Source organism: Scatophagus argus, chromosome 9 (genome assembly GCF_020382885.2).
Source record: "Scatophagus argus isolate fScaArg1 chromosome 9, fScaArg1.pri, whole genome shotgun sequence".
NCBI lineage: Eukaryota > Metazoa > Chordata > Actinopteri > Scatophagidae > Scatophagus > Scatophagus argus.
The window spans coordinates 20,097,824-20,119,956 of NC_058501.1; the positions used below are offsets into that span (position 1 = coordinate 20,097,824).

The 22,133-nt window shown below is 40.6% G+C and overlaps 2 protein-coding genes across 4 annotated transcripts in view; both read right to left on the reverse strand.

The window, feature by feature from the left end:
• The window catches only part of myom3 (myomesin 3), a 51,833-nt gene extending 46,247 nt beyond the window's left edge, over window positions 1–5,586 (reverse strand). For 2 of the 3 annotated variants that reach the window (XR_006844234.1, XM_046398412.1), the window contains exons 1-2: window positions 5,447–5,573; window positions 3,084–3,211 (exon numbers count right to left, since the gene is read on the reverse strand). Coding sequence is in view for 2 of the 3 variants with exons in the window: in XM_046398412.1 (XP_046254368.1) it covers window positions 3,084–3,190 (107 nt within the window). In the remaining variant the exon portion in view is untranslated. Of the gene's footprint in view, window positions 1–3,083; window positions 3,212–5,109; window positions 5,227–5,446 lie in introns of all 3 variants that reach the window. The other variant, XM_046398414.1, reaches the window with a different exon arrangement.
• An 8,007-nt stretch (window positions 5,587–13,593) lies between these two features.
• LOC124064190 lies at window positions 13,594–21,813 on the reverse strand. Its single transcript, XM_046398416.1, has 7 exons — window positions 21,465–21,813; window positions 20,309–20,441; window positions 18,770–18,945; window positions 18,493–18,677; window positions 17,967–18,108; window positions 16,459–16,589; window positions 13,594–16,039 (listed from the first exon to the last, which is right to left on the reverse strand). Exons 1-7 carry the CDS (start codon window positions 21,505–21,507, stop codon window positions 15,050–15,052), a joined length of 1,800 nt encoding a protein of 599 aa, XP_046254372.1. The 5' UTR covers window positions 21,508–21,813; the 3' UTR covers window positions 13,594–15,049.
• Between the last annotated feature and the right edge of the window lie 320 nt (window positions 21,814–22,133).

Below are 22,133 nucleotides of genomic sequence, written 5' to 3' on the forward strand. Positions count from 1 at the left end.
CCTTTGAATGTGTACTGAGAGGCTCAGGCCGTTGAATGATGTAGCGTAAAGCTTGCGGCTGGGCAGTATTGAACAGGTCCAGCCTGCAGATACACACACACAGAGACACGAGACACAAACACTCATGGCATGCAAGTGAACGGGATCATTCACACACATGTGCACACACGCGAGCAAACAAACACACTGGAAAGAGCTGATACTGCTTTTGTTTGTGCAAGAGAATGAATTTTTAAAGTTTAGAGACTGCAGCCTTCCTGCAAATATTAACGTGATGTAACTTAAATTTCTATTTCACTGAAATATCTGTCCTCGTCGCTGCCAACAACTTGTACTATAGTTGAATATCTACTGTACAACACAGAAAAAACTAAACTCTGTAGGCAAAACTGTTCTTTTCTTTAGTGGTTTTGGCTGATAAACCTACCCAGAGGACAATTTGTTCAATCCACATGAAGATAAATCTGAGTGTGTTCCCAGTGAGGATGTCCTAAGTGTAAATTTTCACAATGCTTTGTCTATCCTGCTCCTTTTTTTAACAAAGAGAGATTGTACTGAACTAAGCCTGAAGGAATAATTGCTTATTTTCATCATCCCTAAGGAGAAAAAAAAATGGTCTAATTCCCTTTATTCTGTGATGGAGATTGCAGACCCACAGGTTAACCTAATTTAATAACTCACTGCAGCAGGGGGGCTGTGAAAATGAAGGCAAATTTGACATGAGACTATTAGGGCAGGACCAGAAGTGATTTCTATTAGATTTCACTTGACTCACCTGGGAGCACTGGTATGCCTGCTTTTTTCATTTCACAGTATAATGAAGTAAGGCTCTATCACACATAATACTTGTAAGATCTTATATCTAGTTAAGTCAGCAGCAACTGTGTTGTGTTGAGCAAACAGATGAGCTAAAATGTCATGAAGGGAAACAGGATACGTTTTGGGTGAATCTCAAAACTTAGTTGCTGAATTTAGTTGCTGTTCTGGAGCTTTCACTCGTACCACATGATCTTCATTGGAGCTCATAGGAGCTTTTTATTTACCTATTTATTTATTTATTTAGCAGTTATTATTATCATTATCATTTGAGAAAGGTCATGCATCACACTGATGTGAAAAGTGAGCCGATGCTGCTGCCGTATTCTTTTATTTTAACCTGAGAGGTCATTGTTTTATAGCTTATTTTCAGAGCTGGTGAAGCTCATTATTGTAGTCACACTATTGCCTTTGTTCATATTTGTCTTTCAACTCACTAGCTGACTGGAACACCTCTCATGTGTGCTGCAATAACACCACTAACCACAAAGTAACTGAACTGCAACTACACAAAGTTTTCTTCATTTACTCAATGGCCGACTCCACCTAGCTGTAGTATACGTGTGTGTTTTGTGGTCGAGCGTTCGTGTGTGACTTCAGGCCTCAGTCATGCTGAAACTTACAGTAGTGAAAGTTAGACTGAGCTTTAGCAGGGAAACGCTGCAATGTAACCACTGAGTTTTTGCAAAGGGACTGTGTGTGTGTGTGTGTGTGTGTGTGTGTGTGTGTGTGTGGGGTGAAAGAGGACTTCATTCCCAAGCAAGAGGCGGACAGACAGTGGTGGAGAGGGTCTCAGCGACGTGTTTGTGAATACTGTATGTGAATTTGTGGTGCTAGCAGCTACCCCCAGTGGCCCACAGGGTATACGTGAGCGAACGTAAGGTCTCACTGAGCTCAGAATAACCAGCCATGTGTTTCTCTTTAATAAATACTTAATGTCATCCTGCAGCTGAAAAAACAAATCAGTCGTGATCAATCAGAATATCTTTACTCTCACTGAGCAGCATAATACTAATCATATTTACTCACATTATTATTTATACACTGTGTGCTTAGGCCAGAAACTGTGAACATTTTTTTTCTTTACTGTGTGTAATTGTTCTGTGCTGTTGGTTAAAATGTATGTTTAGTGCAAAACATTCTGGGTCCTAACAAGTAATTTAATCTGTTAATCCCACATCAGTTTTTTGAACAAATGAATGAATCTGCTGTAGGGTGAGATAATTTAACTTTATTCCAGTATTCATAATTTTTTTTTTCTCCATGAGTTAGATGGCCTGAAGTGCCGTTTTCTAGATTAGTGTAGCAATTTCCCTTATTTTGTCTCATTTCAAGAAACTAATTTCTGAAAAATGCCCGAAACGAGAGATACTGCACTGGATCATGTCTGCTCGGTTTTCCTCTTGTTTCTAATTAAAATTGGGGTTGAGGGCTATGAAACTTGATGACTTGTCGAGATGAGCATTGTTTTTCAGTGCTGTAGTGTTACAGGTGGAGCCTTTCAAGCTGCTACTACATAATACTCATTACACAGCCTTTTTTTTTTTTTTTGCCAGAAAATACAGGAGTGTGTTTGTGTTCGGAAGGCTCACAGTTCAGCTCGTCAAACCAAGAAAACTATGCGATATAAAAGTCTTTTCCTTCCGTGTGTCATTGACTTTGATGCTTGGTCACTGTAAATCAGCTGTAATAAGCCTCTGAAGACATAACTCTTTTGGACCACAACGGGGGTCCATGCCACACAGGAATAAACCACGTCAGACATTCGCTACACGGACGGTAGTCGTTAATACTTGTACCTGATCCTTTAAAAATAGCATGCGCCCCCCCCCCCCCCCCAAAAAAAAGGTTAGAGGTTAGAAATACAATATTGCTCTCCTGCTGTGTTCTACTATGTGTCCAACAGTGGCGGAAAAGTACATTTACTGTAAAAAGTACATTGATTGTATTCTGGTAGTTATTTGCTTGACTGGGAACTCAACTACCTACATGTAAATGGAGTAGATAAAATTAGCTCCACCTTGAGCAGCTACAACAGTGAAATGCTGCTTACACATTGATACATCCGTGCCTCTTCCATGATACTTTAGGTACAGTATGCTAATAATACTTCTGTGCTTTTACAGGGTTGAGAATTTAAGTACAGGACTACTTGTGATGTATATGCTGTATTGTTACTCTCACTAAAGTAAATGATCTGAAAACTTCCACACTTCCATTCATCCTTTTAAACTTTCACCACTGATGTCAGGAGAACACGTTTGCACCTGGAAGTGAATGTCTTCTTCTTGATCTGGGAGGACAGCTGCATGCTGTGAGACATCTGGGTCGACTGCTCCTCCTGCTCTCGTTGCGTCACTATCCTGGTTTCCATGGTAACCTCCCCAACCGGCACCTGTAGAGGGAAGGGAAGCTGGAGGCTGAGGATGCAGAGATGTATGAGGCAGTGCCACGCAGAGTCAATCTGAGACAGTCAGACACAAAAGGTGCCGTCGCCTCAGCCAGGAACTTAGCTACGTTGTGTTTGTAAGGAGTCAACAGACGCTTGTGTTTGGAACAACTCAAAGCTGTGTGCTTCAGACTGAGTGCAGACGAACTGCTAAATGCATGGCCACTTTCTACTGTAGACGCTTCAGCCTCGGCGAGAGGCACGACTCTTTATGTTGTGCTTTGTATTTAGATGGGACCTTAGTGTAGTTACGTTTCTAGTGCTTTACACGGGTGAGGTAGTAAAGTAATGACTGTTTCATGTCATGACGGTGCAGAACTGCAAATTGTGTGAATCCTCGTCCCTTGAGAATTAGAATGGTGACCAAAGGGTGTGCTAAGTGTTTGCAAAATGCTGCACCTTTTGACTCTGTGATGATGATGAGTTCTGTCTAAAGGGAAACATGTCTTGGGGTTTGCAACCCAAAGACACAACAAGGTGCTACTAAGGATGTTTTTAAATCAAAATTTACTGCAAATTTCCTGGATATATAAAAAAAAATCTTTCAGTAAGATTAATTCCCAAAATGACATCTTCCAATGGATTCTTTTGTCCAACCAACCGAATCAAAACAGAAAAGCTCTTTCTTTACTATCATTGATGACAAAAAAAGCAGCAATCATTGTACTTAAGAAGCAGGAACCAGTAAACATTTAACATTTCAAGAACTTTAATGATTAAATGATGAAGAAAATAGTTTGATTACTTGACTAATACTTTCAGTTCTAATTCATACTGTCATTTACGCACTTTTAATAGTAAGCACTTTAAAACAGAGGCAATTTTGAAATAATTGTTGAACTTTCAAAGCAGCAAGGGCTGCAGTTTCTTGTTATTTTCATTAATTATTATGTTGGGGTTTATTTTGTTGTTGTTGTTTTTTTTTGGTTTTTTTTTATCAATGTGTTGGTCTACAAAATGTCCAAAAATAATGAAAAATGCAGCCCCATTTTCCCAGAGTCCAAGGTGATGTGTCAGGTCTTGTTTTGTCCAGCCAAAAATCTAAAACTGTAAGATTTTCTGTTTTATCATCTTTGTGCTTTTTTTTTTTATTATTATCTCACGTTCATTTGAGCCATTTTGAAATGAACTCCAAATTATATAAACCATTGGTCATGTCAAGTTTCTCTGTCATTGCGGTGTGGTTTCAGGTGTAGATGTGGCGAAAAGGTGTGATTCAGTCCCACGCTGAATGAATCACCCTTCTGTGGGTCGCCGAGCCACCAGTAATTCATCAGTTGAGTCCCGCCATGCTGCTGCCCACACCCTGCCCATCATTAATCATGCGGCTTCTCTGGGGAAGTGAGTGCATAACACATCCAACAAACAGAATCAGGTCGCGCCTGAATGATGGCTTCATTCACCCAGTCCCAATGGCAACCACCTGTGTTAGCGCAATAAACAAGCGTAATGTGTTATTTCTTCTCATCTCCTTCAATTACATTGTGGAAAACAGAAACGAGTTAGCGAACAAACTAATAGGCTAGCAGGCCATCTGATTCCCCCGTTGCTCTTTTTGTGGCTCACTGTTGTGCAAGGAAGGGAGCTTTGTTTGAACACTGTTAATAGAGGGTCGACCTCTGGCACATTAAAATTGATCACTCTCCGTGGGTAGGCCTGGATCACGGGTCCCTGGGGGGGGGGCAAAAGAAAAGCAGTGCTCTTTTCTACACAAAGTACAGTGTTCAGTCTCTGGAGTGAATTGAGAGCTCACTTCCCAAGTCTCCTGATAAAAATAGTGGAAAAAACAAAAAAACGGCCTCAACAGAGGAACACGGGGCTAAGTGATATACTATTGTACTCACTGAAGAGCAAAGATTTGTCTGAACGCAGGAGCTTGTGCTGTGCCTTCCTCAGAGAGTAATTAAAAGCTGCATCCACTGAGGCCATCAAAAGATGAGACCATTAAGAAGTTCAACTAGCTGGAGAAGCAAGGAAAGACTCTCAAGAGAAAGAACCAGACAAAAGAAACCTTTCTCACAAAACAAAGAAAAAATGTGAATTTTACTCCTGCTAGTGTCGTGGTTTTATATTTCGTTGAGGGTTATCAGGTACTCTAATGCATCGGTAATCTCTTTAAAAAGACTGTGTGCTGTTTGTTCTCGATTTAGATGAAGGCTGAGCAAAGGAAATCCCACTCACGCTTTCTTGAAAGGAAGGAAGAAAGGAAGTCCCCTGAGGGTCAAAGATCTGTAGGACAGATATATCCCGCTTCCTCTTCTGTCTGCCTGTCTGCCAGTCTCCTTGAAGATCTTGTTCAGTCTTGCTGTCTCACCTCTCAGTATTGCCTCTCTCTGTCTGTCTGCGTCCACCTCACTCTCTCCTCTCCCTATGCCTCCCTTGATGAAGTGGTGAGGGTGACCCTGAGCACAAAGTGGCCTTCAGTGCCAAGAATGTGGACGACACAATGCTCTCTCATTCTTAAGTTGGTAAATATAGACCAATGACACCTCCCCCGTACACACACACACACTTTCAACTTTACACTCAGTCCTAATGGGACACACAGAACCACCACATGCACCCACACAGATCTTTTCCATCAGTCATATTGACTTACAGGCGGCTCCGAGGACAAGCAGCCAAGAAACGACACAGTAGCTCCCTGTACAATAAGACAGGCTGGGCAAAATGACCCGAACAGCTGGAGCAGTCTCGGGAGAGCAGCTGGCTGCGATGGAACTACAAATGCCTGCTTAATAACTGTCACTAAAAGAAATATACATTTATCTCAGCCCTCTCTGCACTATCCCACCTGGGTACAAGGCATCCAAAATTAAAGGAGCAGGAATGACAAGCGAGAGGACAGAGGGATGTGTGTGGGGGGGTGGGGAGCAAGGGAAAGGAGAGGAAAGGAACAAGTCTTTTTCCAAATCTGACCTTGGACTCTGTTTTTTAAAAAAGCAAGAGGTTAATAATGGTGGAGGCAACAGCTGAGCCTTCACACCTGATCCACTTTTCATTCTTCTTCTATTTCTTTATCTTCTCCTTTCACTTCTCTTCCACTTGTCCCCTTGTTGTTCTTGTAGTCATACTTGATTTGAACTGATCCGTGCACCATCTCCTTTTCTGGATCTTCCCAGTTCTTGCTTCTTTGATCAGTTCCTGGAACATGTCCACTGTTATGTCTCATTAAACAGGGCACTCCGTCTGGCAGAGTTCATTAGACTGAAGCCTGACATATCAGTGAAAGTGAAAAGTTTTATTTTCTCTGCAAACCAAAATTTGAATGAAATCCACTTTTTTGTTTATTATTATCTGTGTTGTCATGGTTGGGTGGTTTTGTGTATCCAATGGTGCTGATTGAGGGGGGACTAAAAACCACACTGGGCCTATTAGGAAAGAAGGCATCACTCAAGGCTTCAACATTGTATGGAAGGATGGGGTGTTATTTATAAGCTTTTAGTGGCCACACCTGCCTCTGGAATATCAACACACAATACTTGCTGTGGTTGCCAGGACTTCTCTTCACATCATGCATTAGCAGTGACTGTGAGACTAAGAATAACTGCTGGGACAAAGCAGCTGAGGCCCACCTTTTGTTAGTTTCTCTTCTTTTGCAAGACTCCTCAGCTTCCAGGTCCACCAGAAACATCTCACGTCAGTGTTGCCTTTTTCTTTCTTTCAGTGTTCATGGTAGAAAAGGGGGAGGTGATGGGGGCTGTTGTGTTGTCTTGAACTCTGACAATAGAACATTTTAAACACTTTTCCTCAGACGTTTGTGAAGTACTTCTTCAGCCAGGCTAAAAAAACTCAACTAGTGCAGCTTCTGTCTGTTTAGTGCCTGATTTTTTTTTGATTGCTTTTGCAGATCAGCACCTGAAGCACAAAATATGTAATGAGTTTGTACATGTACCAGGTGAAACATGTATGGCAAACCAACAAGGAATAAATACTTACCGCACACCCCGAATGACTTATCATGTTATATTAATCATTGATGCTTATTCACAATTCATGCTCGTTCTGTTCTTTTACTCGCATAAATTATGAATGAAAACCACAGTCAATGTAACTGTGGCAAACATTTATTCCCTGTTGGATCTTTTTGCATTTTATCTGCATCCCGCAGGATATCACACCCTCAATGTATAGGTCATTGTGTAGGGACCAGACTGTGATACCACAGCTGATACCACTTTCAGATCACTTTGCAAGAAGAATGAGTGGAGAATTAAACAAACAAAAAAAAAAAAAAACAGCAACCATAAAAGAACTGTAGCAGCTTTGAACAGAGCTGATTGTATTATGTTTATTGTAACTGTTTTTATTGCCTTACACTGCTGACATTTATTTGTTTAATGCAGTGTTTGTAGCCAGAATTGTCAGTTTTGTAAATGCAAGTTTTGATATAAAGTCTGAGATCTCATCGCATACAAAGTCCCCCCCACACACACTCGTATTCGTAGTAAGAACTTGCAGACTAGTGTTGTCGTTTTTCCTCAGTTTGCAGCCTGTGTTTACAGTAAATCCGACATGACATTAGCCACAGGCCAGAATATGAATCAGGCATTTTAATATTTAGACATGACAAGACCTTCTTTGATGCGGGCTTCCTCTTCATGTTTTGACAAGCAATAAAATAATGTAATAATATGATGATTTGTTGATGTAATAATAAAAAAGACCTGATGAACCTGCCATTTCTGATAAGCATATCCTCTGACATGAGGTCCTCCTATCAGCTTTTTGTTCTTTGACATCTTCTTCACCTGTCATGCCTGCTTTTTGTCTTTGTACTTGATATAATATGCGCGAAAATACATTTTTGGTTTAAACTAAAATTGCATTTGTACCCCTTCTCCAGTCAGTCCATGTCCGTCCAGACTCATATAACAGACATAGTGAAGACCTTAAAGAATTTAATAAAAGGTATTAAGTGTATTTTTTTATTTTAGTGAAATGGAATTATCACTAGATTGAAATGCATGAATCCAGTGAATAATTGACAGTGAAAAGTCTTCATGTAGAGACTGTTTTTACAGTGGAGTACAGAGGACTAATGGAGAGCTTCATCACATTGACACACAATCACCTTTAGCGCTGTTGCCTCCCAGCAAAAAGTTCCTGGGTTCAGTTCCTGACTGGAACAGAGTCTTTCTGTGTCAAGTTTGCATGTTTTCCCTTCACTTGTGAGTGTATCCCCCCGGTACTCTGGTCCCACCCTACCCCCCACCAAAAACATGCTAATTCTCTAGTCTGTGCCCTTGACGAAGGCACTGGCTTAGATCTGGAGTTAGTCTGTGGGCACCGTATGATGGTGCTCCACTGCTCCTCTAGGATGCCGGGTTAAAAGCACAACTTGTACTTGATTTAGGTGACAAGCTGTGTAGGCAGATGTTTGGCCAATAAAACTGATTCTGATAAAACTAATAGTTGTATCCATGACAGTCAATGCTTCAGATATGGATTTCACTGCAGAGAAACTGCAAATTCTAAAACATGATGCCTCACACACACTTTAAACCCTGCAGCACAGAAAATCTATACAATCGGCACAGTTTCATTGTGGGCACCCAAGATTACTGTCACCAGTTCAGTATCCAACCAAATGTGAAATATGGCGTAGGATATTATCATGTGACTATGAAGTTGACCCTTGAACACTGCTTCCTCCACAACTGTTGCAGCCACGTCGTTATTTGTCTAAACAGTCTTGACATGCTCGGACTATCGGTTTGAATACTGAGGTGATCGTTGTTCCACAGGGAATTGTCTCAGTGGAAACTAAATATAATGAAAGTTTCTTTTCATCTTCTCACCTACCAGTGATTGGGCTCAGAATAGACCTTAATGGACACCAAAGTCTCCTCGATGATCCATCATTTCCTGGCCAGCCTTGACAGCTGTTTTCGTGCCTTTTTCTAATCAAGGACCCATTAAAACCTCATTAGAATGCAAGAGAGGAAAGGGAGGGGGCGAAGTGATTGCATCCAATTACATGCAGACTTCAATTCATCAAGTGATTTGGTTTGGGAGAGAGGTTGGTGCCTTTTCAGGGACTGGCAGGAAATGGCCTGCTTGTTGTGATTATGCCACATAAAAGAAAAGCTCAGTATCTGTTGGATGTTTCTAAACTTTACATTACCTGTCATCAGTGCTGGAAGTGTATACAACTTACACTGCATGTGGATCCTCATTTTATATGCAGTATCCCTTCAGTTGTATGACAGGAACAGATAAGTGGCGATAAATTAAGCTTTTCAGACAGACTTTTCTTTGGTCGCCTCAAAGTTTTCATACTCTTGCTTAGTAAATGAGAAACGGGCGCAAAGCAACTTCATGGTGTCTCATTTGCTTTGGAGATCAGAATCATAATCAATAAGGCATGCATACATTTCAATGGACCATGTTAACTCTGTGCACCTTATCTGAAAAGATAAATTTAAAAAAACGATGGCTACCACCAAGATAAGGTGAATGTTGGGTGATAGTTTTATGACTAAGACACCCAAACTCATCCTTATTAAGTTCTCTCACCATCTTCAAACATTATCTGATGGGGTTTAATATCTTTAAAGCTGCTTTTTCTTTGCTCTGTTGCTGTATAGAAAGTTATGATGAGTTATGAAATGATAACTGTGTATACCCCAAATTAGCTTTCTGAAAGACTGCTTTGGAGTTTAAACTTTGAAGTAGCCATTAAACATTAATTTAGATACCAACACGCTTTCAAGAAAATTCATTGGCATATTCGATATATTGTTCAGAAGTGTTAGTGTGACAGGTTTAACTCAGGGGTTCACTGTATGTGTGTGTGTGTGTGTGTGTCTTTTTCAGAAGGAAGGAAAAAGAAATCAAAGCATGCATATCTGAATTTTGACCCAGCCTTTAACTTTTCTGGCAGTGACTGAAATAAGCTTTTCTCTGTACAAGAGTCAAAACTGGTTGCCTCCCATGTGCTCTTAGTACCAGAAATGACTTAAGTGGACATCAATACATCCATTGATCCAGGGCAGGCACACGCCCTCTGCTGCGATTGAAATTCTGTCTGTGCAGAGGCACAGGATTTATCCAAACTGCTGTTCCCCTTTTCAAAGTTCTATCATGCCTGTTGCACTCAAGAGGTTTTGCCCTGCAATCTCCCATTCAATCTTCTGGGGACTTGAAAGAGGAGACAGACAGCTTTCTGAAGGACAAAAAGAAAAGAACCTGTTAGTGTTGCCAGCCATGTAAAGGTTCTTCTTTAGACTCCTGTCCAACGAAGAGCCAGGTGGGAAAAATAGAAGATAAGAGCAGGATGGAAAACTGGACAGCATGCCCTTTGCCGTGTCTCCCCTTTCCAAACACCAGAAATCCCTCTCACCATGAAATCACCCTGTCCTTCTCTGTGCAGCGTGCAGTCACGATGGTTTCCTAGGAGTTAGAATCCTCTTTTGTTTCCCAGGTTCAGTCCTCTTTGCAGCCTCACGTCCTGTTTCATTCATTTGGAGGTAGCTGTCCCAAATTTTTCTTGACTGGAAATAACCCAGTTTCTTTTCCTTTCTACCTCCCACTTACTCCCCCTAACATGAGCCATTTCACATTTCATCGCTGTTTTTTTGTGTTAGCTGCAGCAGTGAACTTTGCTGGTGCATTGCCAGTTCCATCTCTCCGCTCATGTTAAATCATCATTTACAATGCCTACTTCTTCCTCTGCTCCTCTGTCAGCCCTGTTCTCACTACAAGCACTGAGCCCACTCATATGTCAAGGGCAGCATAGCTGACTCCATCTCAGATAGAACAGAGGAATCATTTTCATTGACATGATTCAGCTTTGATGAAGAAAGGGTCACAGAATGGCCAACAGCTATGAAATATAACACGCAACATGCCTGAACTGGTTTTTACTCGTTTGGACAGAACAACATAGGAAAATTTAGCATCAGCCCCCAAACAGCATCCACTTCTGCTGAAGCTGTTTTTCTACAGCAAAATAAAGACATCTCTGCTATGTCCCTGGTGCTGTTAAAGATAGAGAGCACTCACTAAATGAAGAAGCCCATGTAAGGTGACTTTCTAAACCTTGCAGACCTGGCTTAATTTTCGACAAGGCAGCGGACAGCGTAAATTAAAAGAATAATTTGTTTTCATCCAAGGATTAACCTATAAAGGTTGATTCGCCAAACAATCTCAGTTCTTTGCTTTCATGCTGTGATCTAGGTCATTTGAATTTGGTCATATGGAAGGGATTTCTCTAATGCAAGCAGTAAATAAATTATGAGTTAATGACATGTTCATAATAAGTTTCTTGTTGATACAGTTTCATGGGATTTTCAATGTTTAGCTAAAACTGTACTGGATTTCTACTCAGTCATTGCAGTTTGTTGTCATGATTTATGAAATTGTTCCATGTTCCATGTTCCATGGGGCTGACATATTCAGTATCATCAGGGTATGCAGCAAGTTAACAGTAAGGATGTTCAGATCATTTATAGGAGAGACGCTATGCTGTCTTGTCTGTGTTTTTCTGCCGAGCATCTGTGATTGTCAGTAGAGCCAAGGGAGTTTGTCTACTTGTTAGTTGATCACAAATGAATGTATGGGAAACCCTGTATGAGTAACGTAAAGGTGGACTGTTAGTGCTGGCCAGAATAACCAAATGAGGCATAATTTTAGTGGATAAAATCAGTCAAAATATGCCCAGTTGGTCCCTGTACCGATCTTTAGGGCCATCTATTACATAATATATAAATACAATAATAGGAAATCCTCTGTTAAAGGTGATACAACTGTGCTAATTGATGTGGCTTACAATGTAATTATGATTCATTTCCCTAAAGCTTGGGCTCTTCAAAATGAGATCCATTACATCTTCCCTGGTATCTGTATATAGGTCAGGCCTGCACTGTAAAATATTCCATTGGGGTATCTGGTGGCAGTTGCATAACCAAGAGCACAATGGGTATTAAACCAGGGATCCACCCAAGAGTTATATAGACCCTTGATATAACATCCAGTTGATGCAGCTAGCGACACTGTTTCTCTTTCTGTGTTGGACAGTTAAATGGGGTGAACACTTCCTGTTCTAGCTGCTCGGGAAATAAGGAAAAGAAAGGAAAGGTAAATCCCCTTACAGGTAACAAAAGCTGTTCTGTACCTTTGAGGTGATTTCAAACCATTGTTCCCTAACATTCTGTGAAAATACATTGTAAAAATATCATCTAAAGCAAAATAATTTTTAATGTTTCATCTAATTATTTATCCATCCATTTAGGGTTAAATATAGGAGATTATGAACATCACCGGACGGGCAGGAAAAATTTGGGTGCGGTGGAGTGATTAATGCGAAAAATGCTCCCCCCCGTCATTAGCCGGCTGATGTGCCCTTGAGCAAGTCACTTAACCCCCAATATGCTCCCCGGGCGCCTGATGCTGCCCACTGCTCATGTGTGTGTTTCACTGCATGTAATTTGCCGGGTGTTGCATGTGTGTGTTCAACTAAGGATGGGTCAAATGCAGAATGCAGAAGACGAATTCAGTGTGTGTATGTAAAAATATATATACTGTCAATAAAGCTGATTCTACCACAGGTCCTTCATTCCCACTGCTGTTAGACTGTACAGTCCAGTCTATATTTTTTGTAACTCTTTTTGCACTCTATTCTGTTCTTGTGAGCTGCCACAACAAGTGAATTTCCCCACTGCGGGATCAATAAAGTTCATGATATCTTTTCTTAAAGGACGAGCACACTAGTTTCGGTCTGATGTGCTGGTGCTCTTGTGTGATATGAAGTGGTGGTACGATGACCTGCTGACTTGTACTTTGGATCGTTTGCGAAATCCATGTCACAAATAATAACGAAGAAAGAATAATGCACATTTTAAATTTAATACGTCACACAAGTTCAGGTTTATTATTGTGACATGTCACTTATTCACCTCACCTGTGGTAGGTGGCAGTTGGTGGCAGAAGTTTGTGACTAAGAATATTATTGTTGCCCAGCAGGATGGTGCGTGTCATGTAGAGGGCGATTAGTTCAAAGTACTTTTACCACCAGTGATTTTCACTGATATTCACAACGTTATCTTGCATTCATTTGGCAGATACTGTTCACGTGCTTGCTGGCAATATAACGCAGTACATCTCTATTGCGCTTCACAGTGCGTCTATATGTGACCGTGCTCACTGTTTCAACACACCTGACATTATTACTTTACAGCTGTGCATGAAAGAGCTGCACTTTGGCTATAAAAGCTGAGCTGTTATCAGAGTGGTTTAAGTTTCACCCTGACCCCACCTCGTAATATGTTTTTATACGCCATGCTTTTCTTCCTCTGAAAGAACAGCAAACAATGAGGAGAACAAAATGAGTTCATGAACTTGTTTTATGCGCACATTCACTCAGTCACATGTACTTCATCAGACACTGATGACACTGAAATATGTTGATGAGTCTCAAAATAGGAATATTTTCAGTTCCATTACAAGTTCACTTTAGTCCCATTTCCAACAGCTCATTATGTGACAATAGGTTTCCGTCACAAGGTTTTCATATCTAATCTCATAGGCTGACTGTCCACATTGTAATTTAAAAGTGACCAGATGGGATTGTGTATTTAGAGAGTGTAATAAGTTGCAATAATGTGGAGAGCTTGACTCAGTATTAGAGAGTTTAAAAAAAAAGGGGGCTATCTACATATTGGCTGATATGTGTGTGTGTGTGTGTGTGTCTATGTTACAAAGATGTATAATTAACAAACTCCAGTCTCCAAAATGACATGAGTGCAGAGAAACAGTCAACTTAACTGGAAATCGAATTACAAATTACCCCGAGTATCTTTTTCCACGTTATGTTCTATACAACACTGTGTGTTAAAACCGGACGGCTGATAAATTGGGCCGTGATAATGTGTTGTCAGCGAATATGTGACTGATAGTCATTTGGTTGTTGCTTATGCATTTATGCTCATGCTTTTTTAAGATAAGCCATTTCATTTGTCCAGCTGCAGGTGTGCAGGTTTGGCAAAGCAAATATTTGAGTCATTAGACCAGAGTTTAGGAGAGTAATTTAACTGTAATTCTAATTGTCTTTCACACCACTTACACCACTTAAATACGACTGGTGTGATCATATGTGTGTGTTTTTTGGACTATCATAAGAATGTAAATTTTAATTTGGAGCTGACACTGATTTATAGTAGTTGCTATATTCCCTTTGCTGCCTATGACACAAAATGATCAGTTATATACCAACATAAGCCCATGACAAGAGGAGATTCAGAAGTCCAGAATAAATTGGACGAACTATGAAAGACATTAACTTCAGACTCAGCTTTCAAGAATTCAACATCTTCTAAATACAAATTCAAGTTGTAAAAATGAGATTATTTTCTTATACAATAACTTCACAAAGTAAACAAGGATTTTATCATATATGTACCACGATTTCTTAAAATGTAAACTCACAGTTTTGCAGTGTTCACTTATTTTTAAATCTTTACAAGTGTGGATTAATAAATAAAAAATGAATTTACAGTAAAGCAAAACATATCAAGAAATGAAATATGGTTGTTAATATCAGGATCAATTTGAATGTTTGACGAGAGTTTAAAGATCCTTATCTGTTTCATCAGCCATATAGCACGCAGCAAAGCTGTTCATCTGCTCAAGTTCTGCTCGCTTACCGAAGCATCTGTCGGTGATCCCATCATCTTCCTCCTCATCCTGCTTTTGTAAAAAGGGTATTGCAATGAAAGACCTTTATGTGAGGACCCAAGTTAGAAAATATCAAGTTTTAGGTCTGAAAGACTGTAGAGAGGAGAATTATTCTTGAATTTTTACTGCCCAGTCTCCTAGAAGAATTGGCCTTGATCCTTCCTCTCCTCCTCTGTCTTCCTCTTCCTCTCTTTCCTCTTCCCTTTTGGGATCAGCCCAAGTCCACTGACAGTTTGTCTTTCTGTATTCACAATGGTATTTGACTTTATTTTCAAGACAGATTGCAGATATCCAGTTTTGTTTGTAATCTGATTCAGATATGTCCCCATTAGATGGTGTATTCTGGCATCCTGGCCAGGAATCTGGAGCAACTGGTTGAGATGGGGAGTAATGGGTGTTGCAGTACAGCTGGGTTGGTGTGTTTAGAGTGCTATTATCACACTCAGAGTCTGACCACTCGGAGCCATCTAAGCTCTGCAAGGAAGCTAATGATGGCCCCTCCCCCTGGGAGTCTATCAGGTCAGATAAAAGGGGTTTTCTCTGTGTGTCGCCTGTGCTGCTCTCTAACTGAAAAATGAGTGAAGGCAAGATGAGTTGTCCGTTGGAATCTCGTACTGCGTGCAACAGAATTGGCCTATTGGGATTGTCAAAAGGGCCTGGATTATGTATTGGTGGTACTCCATGTGATGTCAGCTTTGGACTTATTCCTCCTTTATCCCAGCTTCCTCCACTGGAAATCAACGGTGTGTTGCTGGTTGCTCTGTCTTTAATGGTGGCTTGCTGAAAATCTTTCTCCTCTGTGGGGACATGGGCAACCACTGCGCCATAGTTTTCGGAGGACTGGGCGCTTGTGTCCTCTGGAATTGGGGCTGAACTGTGTGCCCCTGTGTCCACAGAAGAGCCACTGGTGTCTTGCCATGCTTGGCAGGGGGTGTCCTGGGGAGAATAACCTCCAACCCCAGCTGAGGACACAGTTGGCTTCGTCCGAATTTGTGCGTAAACTGTTTTCTCACTTTGAGAGCAGAACTCTGGTTTGGAAATGATGATATCGCTATCTAGAGACTGCAGTACACTGGGCGGGATGCTGGAAGTGGTTACCTGTTGAGATAATGAAGACAGAGCCCTCGAATGAAAGTTTGATTTTTGTAGATGAATCAACAACTTTTCGTGTGATTAGAATAGTATATGCGGATACATATGCATAAAATTGAAATGTGGGACGACACCACGTTAGAAAATTTAAAAGGCAAATATTCTGAAGAAGAAGACAAATAAAAGACAAGACATAAGTCTCATTACATTTGTCATCTGGGTAAGCATCACGAGTAACCGAAACATTCCCTCTCTTCATGAAAACATCTCCATTGTTTGTCTTTAATGTGTCTATAATTATACTTAGGCTAGTGGAGTTAGTGTACAGTAACAAATGCGTCAAAGGGTTTGATTTTCCTCCAAGGCATCAGTGTCTTGTCCTAACCCAGACACACCAAAGCACGTGGCAGAAAGAACAGACTTACCAGTTTGTGTGGTATGCTCTTAGTCTTGCCACCGTTGACATAGATACACATGCACACGACTGATATAATGACTATGACCACCAGAAGAGCAGCGGCTGCGATGAACCATGGCAAAAACATGAGAGGATCGTCTGAGGGAGACAAAAACTGGTGTCACATACTAATCTGGGGAAAAAAACAACGCGTTTTAAAAATAAAAGCACTTGAAAACAGCGCTTAAAAAAAGAAAGCACAACACTATGACACGCAAGCTTAGACGTGCATGTGTCATGTTAAGTAATAGCCTGTTGAACACCGTATATTCCTGGATGTACCAGTACATGTGAGTACTTCTCAGGAATGTTGCTTAGCAGGAATTTAACTGAATGGAAATTTACACAGCAACCTATAGAAGTGAATTTCCCCCTTTCTGGAATGGCAATATGGCTCAAAGGTGCATTTCGAAAACTGTGACTGCTTTTGCATTTTTCTAATATAAAAGTATTATTCTTTATTATTGAATTCAGTTGTAGTATGAGGCAGTTTTTCAGAGTTTGGACTCAGCCCCTGACTTCCAGTGAAGGGAAATCTTAATGCTTCAGCATACCAAGACATTTTGGACAATGATGTGCTTCCAACTTTGTGACAACAGTTCGTTGAAGGCCCTTTTCTATTCCAGCATGACTGTGCCCCAGTGCACAAAGCAAAGCTCCATAAAGACATGGTTGGATGAGTTTGGTAGGGCCAACTCTACTTTCAACTCTGTCTCAGTACTTTTGTTTATATAGTGCATATTGTTTTATAGTTGTCTATGTTCATTATTGTGTTGTTTTAGCTGAAGAGCTTGTATTGTACTGTTAGCTGTGAAGAACAAACAATAAGGCAAGCCCAGGTGAGAAATATGTCACCTTTGCAAACAGACTGTAATCTAATCTCCTGTGCCATCAGTATGATGTCAGAAGAGGATTGAGACATCACAGCCCACACATTTAACTTGGAAAGCACTACTAGTATCATTTGGTGGTTAACAAAACTATTTTCATAGATGTGAATTCACAGTATGAACAGTTTGGCCAGTACCATTGTTTACCATTTCATTGCAAAACCGGCGTCTGCCTCTCTTTTATGCTGTGACTGGGAAGCTTGATGCAGACGGAGGCGTCTAAAAAGGGACTGATTTATTACAAAACTGACTTGATTAATCGCTAAACACTGCGTTGTTTACAAGTGGCTGCAATCACTCGAGGAGATGAGCACAAACTACTTCACACAAAACATAGGAAGCGCAACATTTTAAGTGTTCGAGTGTCACAGTGTTGTCAAAAGTGAAACAAAGTTTTTGTAAATATTGTAAAAGTGCATCTGCTTCCTTCAGTAGAGTTTTTGAAAGTGCACATTAAGTTTTTTTTATTAGCTTGATCCATTCAAACTTGTTTCAGACTGTGTAAAACATAATGCGTATGCTGATAATGCATTCTATCTATTGATAGTGCAAGAAAAGAAGAGTTTGTATTTATCACTGGCCTCACCTGGCAGTGTGACACTGAAGTAGGCCTTCTCACTTTCTGGGCGACCCCGTTCAGAATTGGGCGTGTAGAACACATAGCCACTGTAATTGGTTTTGTTGTTCTTCAAGTTGATGACAAACTTGCCAGTTGAGTTTTCACAAGTCTGCACACACATGGATGACAACTGATCAGATTAGTCCTTTGTGGCTTGTAGAAGTCAGATAAAGAAGAAAACTTTCAGCTCAGAAGGAACAAACAAACAAACACAGCTGGAGATCCTGAGGGCAGTTTGATAAAAGTAACTCGGTAACTACAACTTAATATGATTGAAAATATACAGAGGTTCTGACTACTATGTAAACAGACAATTAACAGCATTGGAAACCATTAATAACTTGTGATTTCTCCTGTTTTAGTGCCTTTATTAATATAGAAACAAATAGATATGGAATTGAGCAATACCTGGTTCCAATCCTTCATATTCAGTTTTGGAAGAGATGTAAGAATTACCGGTCATATACAGTATATTGTTTAAATGAAAACTCACCACTTCAGCCCACTTTGGGTGTGTGATTTTTAAGGTATAAATAATAGAAGTTTTCACAGGTCCGTTTTTGCTTTTGGTGATTATGTCTGCAATGGAGACTCCGTTTGGCCCCAAAGGCAGGTTGACATTAACATACAAGGATGACACAGTTGTCTTTATAGACAGGGTGGGTGGTCCAAGAATAGCTACAAGGACAAAGAAAGATGACTGAATAAATGTAATAGAATGCGTCTTGTAGGAAAGCAAGAAATGCATGAATGAATATGGAGGTTCTTACTGTCTGCAAAGGGTTTAAATCTGACTCTGGTATAGTTGTAAAAGAGACCATTAACGAACACCTTAGCCCAGTAGTGAACATCAGGAAGCGATGGGGTTTCTGCAGTGAGGTCACAGGACAGAGCAGTAATGTTCTGACACCCTTCTTTCATCTGGAACGACTGCCCTTTAGCATCACTGTAAAAAGAGCAGTACAGCACGATCACGCTGTGATACTGGAAGCACAAGAACACAGACTTTCAAAAGTAAACATTGTCAAGCAAAGACATGAAGTTGTGACAACCTACAGCTGAGCAGTGAAGCATCTCTGTGCAGTGCACAAGGGAAGGGAAAAAGGAAGACGTATTGAGCGTGCATCATTAAACCGTTCTTCCTCTGCAGCTGATTTGCTGCTGCTAGTCGCTCTAGCAATTCCAGATGACAGTGGCTGAGAGAAAATCAGTAGGATTGGGGTGGAACTTGACATTTATCTGAGAGACTGCGTCATGAGTAATTACACAAGATGATATTTCCACTTTGATGAGGCCATTTGCAGAGACGAGTGAAAAGGAAAAATAATAAAAGAAGAATGAAATTTTACTTTGAAGCCATGAAGGTGCACTTTGAATTTTCCCTCATGTTTCAGTGGGGAGAGCGGAGTGTAGTCCAGACCGTAACTGGCAACAGGCCCTAAACTTACTCTGTAGTGTTTCCTCTGAGTTGCTGGCAATTGAGTTAAATCTGAGCAACGCTGTTTCAGTAGCTGCACGGTAGTTTTTTGAGCCGTGCATTTACCAAGGCTCTACTTTGAAGAGATGGCGATGAGAGGCTGCAGAGGAAAGATGGAAATGCGCCTCTTAATGGCTTCATCATACGATACAGTGTGTGGGCCTCTGGGCGTATCTAATTTCCTTTACTCAGCCGAGTGCTGTAGTTTTACCAAACATTATTCAAACAGGTCTGAACGGAGTATATGTTGGAGGCAGCTTTAAATGTGGCGAGTATTTACGGTAGCAGCACACTGTAGGTGGGAATGGCTCAAAATTAACTTCTGTGTCCATGTTTGTCATAACGAAGGTAAATGTGAAATAATGCGACAAAATTTATGCACCTTTTTTTTCATTGCTTTTGGATAATAATGTAGGTCTGTGACATAGAATAAGCCAGTATAGACTCAATAAATTGTTGCTTTTTTGTCTTGGATTTGTTGACCATAAGAAAACTATAGAATGTGACCAGACTTCTTCAACTAAAATTACTGTCAGCATGGGATGTCACTCAAATGGCAAAAAATTGCTTTGTTGGAGTTTCATCCAGCGTGTCTGCATGCAGTATACTGTATTCCTCCTCACAGAAAAGAGCGGACCATCTGCTGACCGGATCAATTTGTTACCAGCCTACAAACACTGAAACTATGGGCGAGCTGAGTGTTTACCCTACAAACCCATTTATCCTGCTTTGACCCACCTCTCCATATGGATCTCTATGTGGGAACGCAAAGGTGCAAGAGGGCAGTGGGAGTAAAACTGCAATAATAATCGCTCATCTGGGTCTTTCTTACCTCTTGTACTGCACACTGTACATGTAGTTGACATTTTCCCCTGGGAAGGCAGGGTTCGCAGCATCCCAGTGAAGTGTGTTGTTAAAGTTCCTGGAGATAAAATACACGCTCCCAGTTTTAGTTGAAAGACAAGCTGCCGGAGAGGGAAAAAGGGCAAAAGAGCAAAGTCTACGTGAATCATTTTATGGCAGGCACTAATGCTGTGTCCTTGGTCTCATGCAATGTGGTGTATTTTCTTAAAATACAAATTGGAGAGAAACAAACTGGACTGACATATTTTTTGAGATTTTAGTTGAAGTTTTTATACTTTGTTCTAAACTCCAAACAAGTAAAGTCACTATACTCTACTGTTGCAAGAGACGTAGACACCCTTTAGTACTAGGTTATATCACGTTTTATCTGTGCTGCAGCCCAAATTTTCAATCATTTTCAATCACACACTGTTCAAGTCCCTGCAACCTCAACCAGCACTTGAAGTCTGTGTCCGAGAGTCAGTCCATCACCAATATTTTAATAGTATCACTGCTGAGATCTGAGTGACACAGCAAGCATACACTGGAAAATTATGTCAGATGGACTTTGGTTCTTAACTTTCACATTCACCTCTTTGACACAAGGAAATAAGTTCCAAGTCTTGAACTGTCACACGAAGTCGAGAATACATGAGAATTCAATCCTTAAGTGTAAGCAGTATAGTCTCCTGTATCTTATAGGTCTAGCTGTTCATACATAAACCCATTTTTAATTCTGTCGAGCCATACACGCCACAGCCAGTGACTTCCCATACAGAATGTTACTGTAGTACAGCCCATGTAGTTTAGTGTATTGCTGTTGTAGAGGACACAGCATTGAAAAATGACAAAGGGTAGTCAGTTGAAAATTAGCATTTTTATAAGCTGCACAACCATGTAGTCAATATTACATTAGTCCGACTCTAAAATGAAATAGCATTTATATTGATTACTATCATTTAAAATGGCCAAAGTCCTCAGTGTGTTCTGGAAATCACTCTCTGTAAAATATATTACTAGTCATCTGTGTTATTGTTTATTTCTCCTATTAGGACCACCCTTGAAAAAAATGGGCCTTGAAATACTGGCTGTAGTCAACATCTGTAAATCAAAGCCGAAATCCATATTAGCTCCTGTGCACTCACCACAGTAGAACAGGTGGAGGATGATGACCCTCATGGACCACATCTTTTTATGGGTATTTGTCCTACTGTCAAGATGCTGCCGCAAAGTTTTTGGCTGTAAACAAAAGCAACAGACGCAAAAAACAAAGAAGAAAAAACCCGCAAAATAATAATAATAATAAAAAAAAAAATACCCAAACAAAAAAACAACACGTAAACGCCCTAATCAGCAAAATCCTTCCCGACAAAAACCATAATCAGTGTAGAAAGTCCTGTAAAATGTTAAAGATGTGTGAAGTTTCTCTGCATTTTTCTGCCTCCGTTCCTCAGTCATCTCTGAGGAGTGGCTGTAGTCAGGTGTGCAGGTGTTATTACTCTGTTCCTGTTTTTCTGCTTACTGTATGTTCCACCCACTTACATTCACCTCTCAGACTGTCCGCTTCCCTTTTCCTCCTCCTCCCTTGTACACCTTGAGTCAGTCGCTCTCTCTCTCTCTCTCTCTCTCTCCCTCTGCTTGTCTTTCAGGTTATTTCTGGTTTCTGTGTTTTACTGGAAATGGTGAGGACATCCAACTGTATAAGACAGAAACTGAAACAATGCGATTAAACACACACACACGATGTTTTGAGGTGTGTATCTTAGCATGCAGAACATTGCATTACACAGAAACTGTGGCAACTGGCTGTCGGC

Coding starts and splice junctions, on each gene's coding strand:
- LOC124064190 (XM_046398416.1), bottom strand. CDS start 21,507: ATGTGGTCCATGAGGGTCATCATCCTCCACCTGTTCTACTGTG. Junction 18,946..20,308: donor TACAGTGTGCAGTACAAGAG/GTAAGAAAGACC, acceptor CTCTTTTTACAG/TGATGCTAAAGGGCAGTCGT. Junction 16,040..16,458: donor AGAGCATACCACACAAACTG/GTAAGTCTGTTC, acceptor TTATCTCAACAG/GTAACCACTTCCAGCATCCC.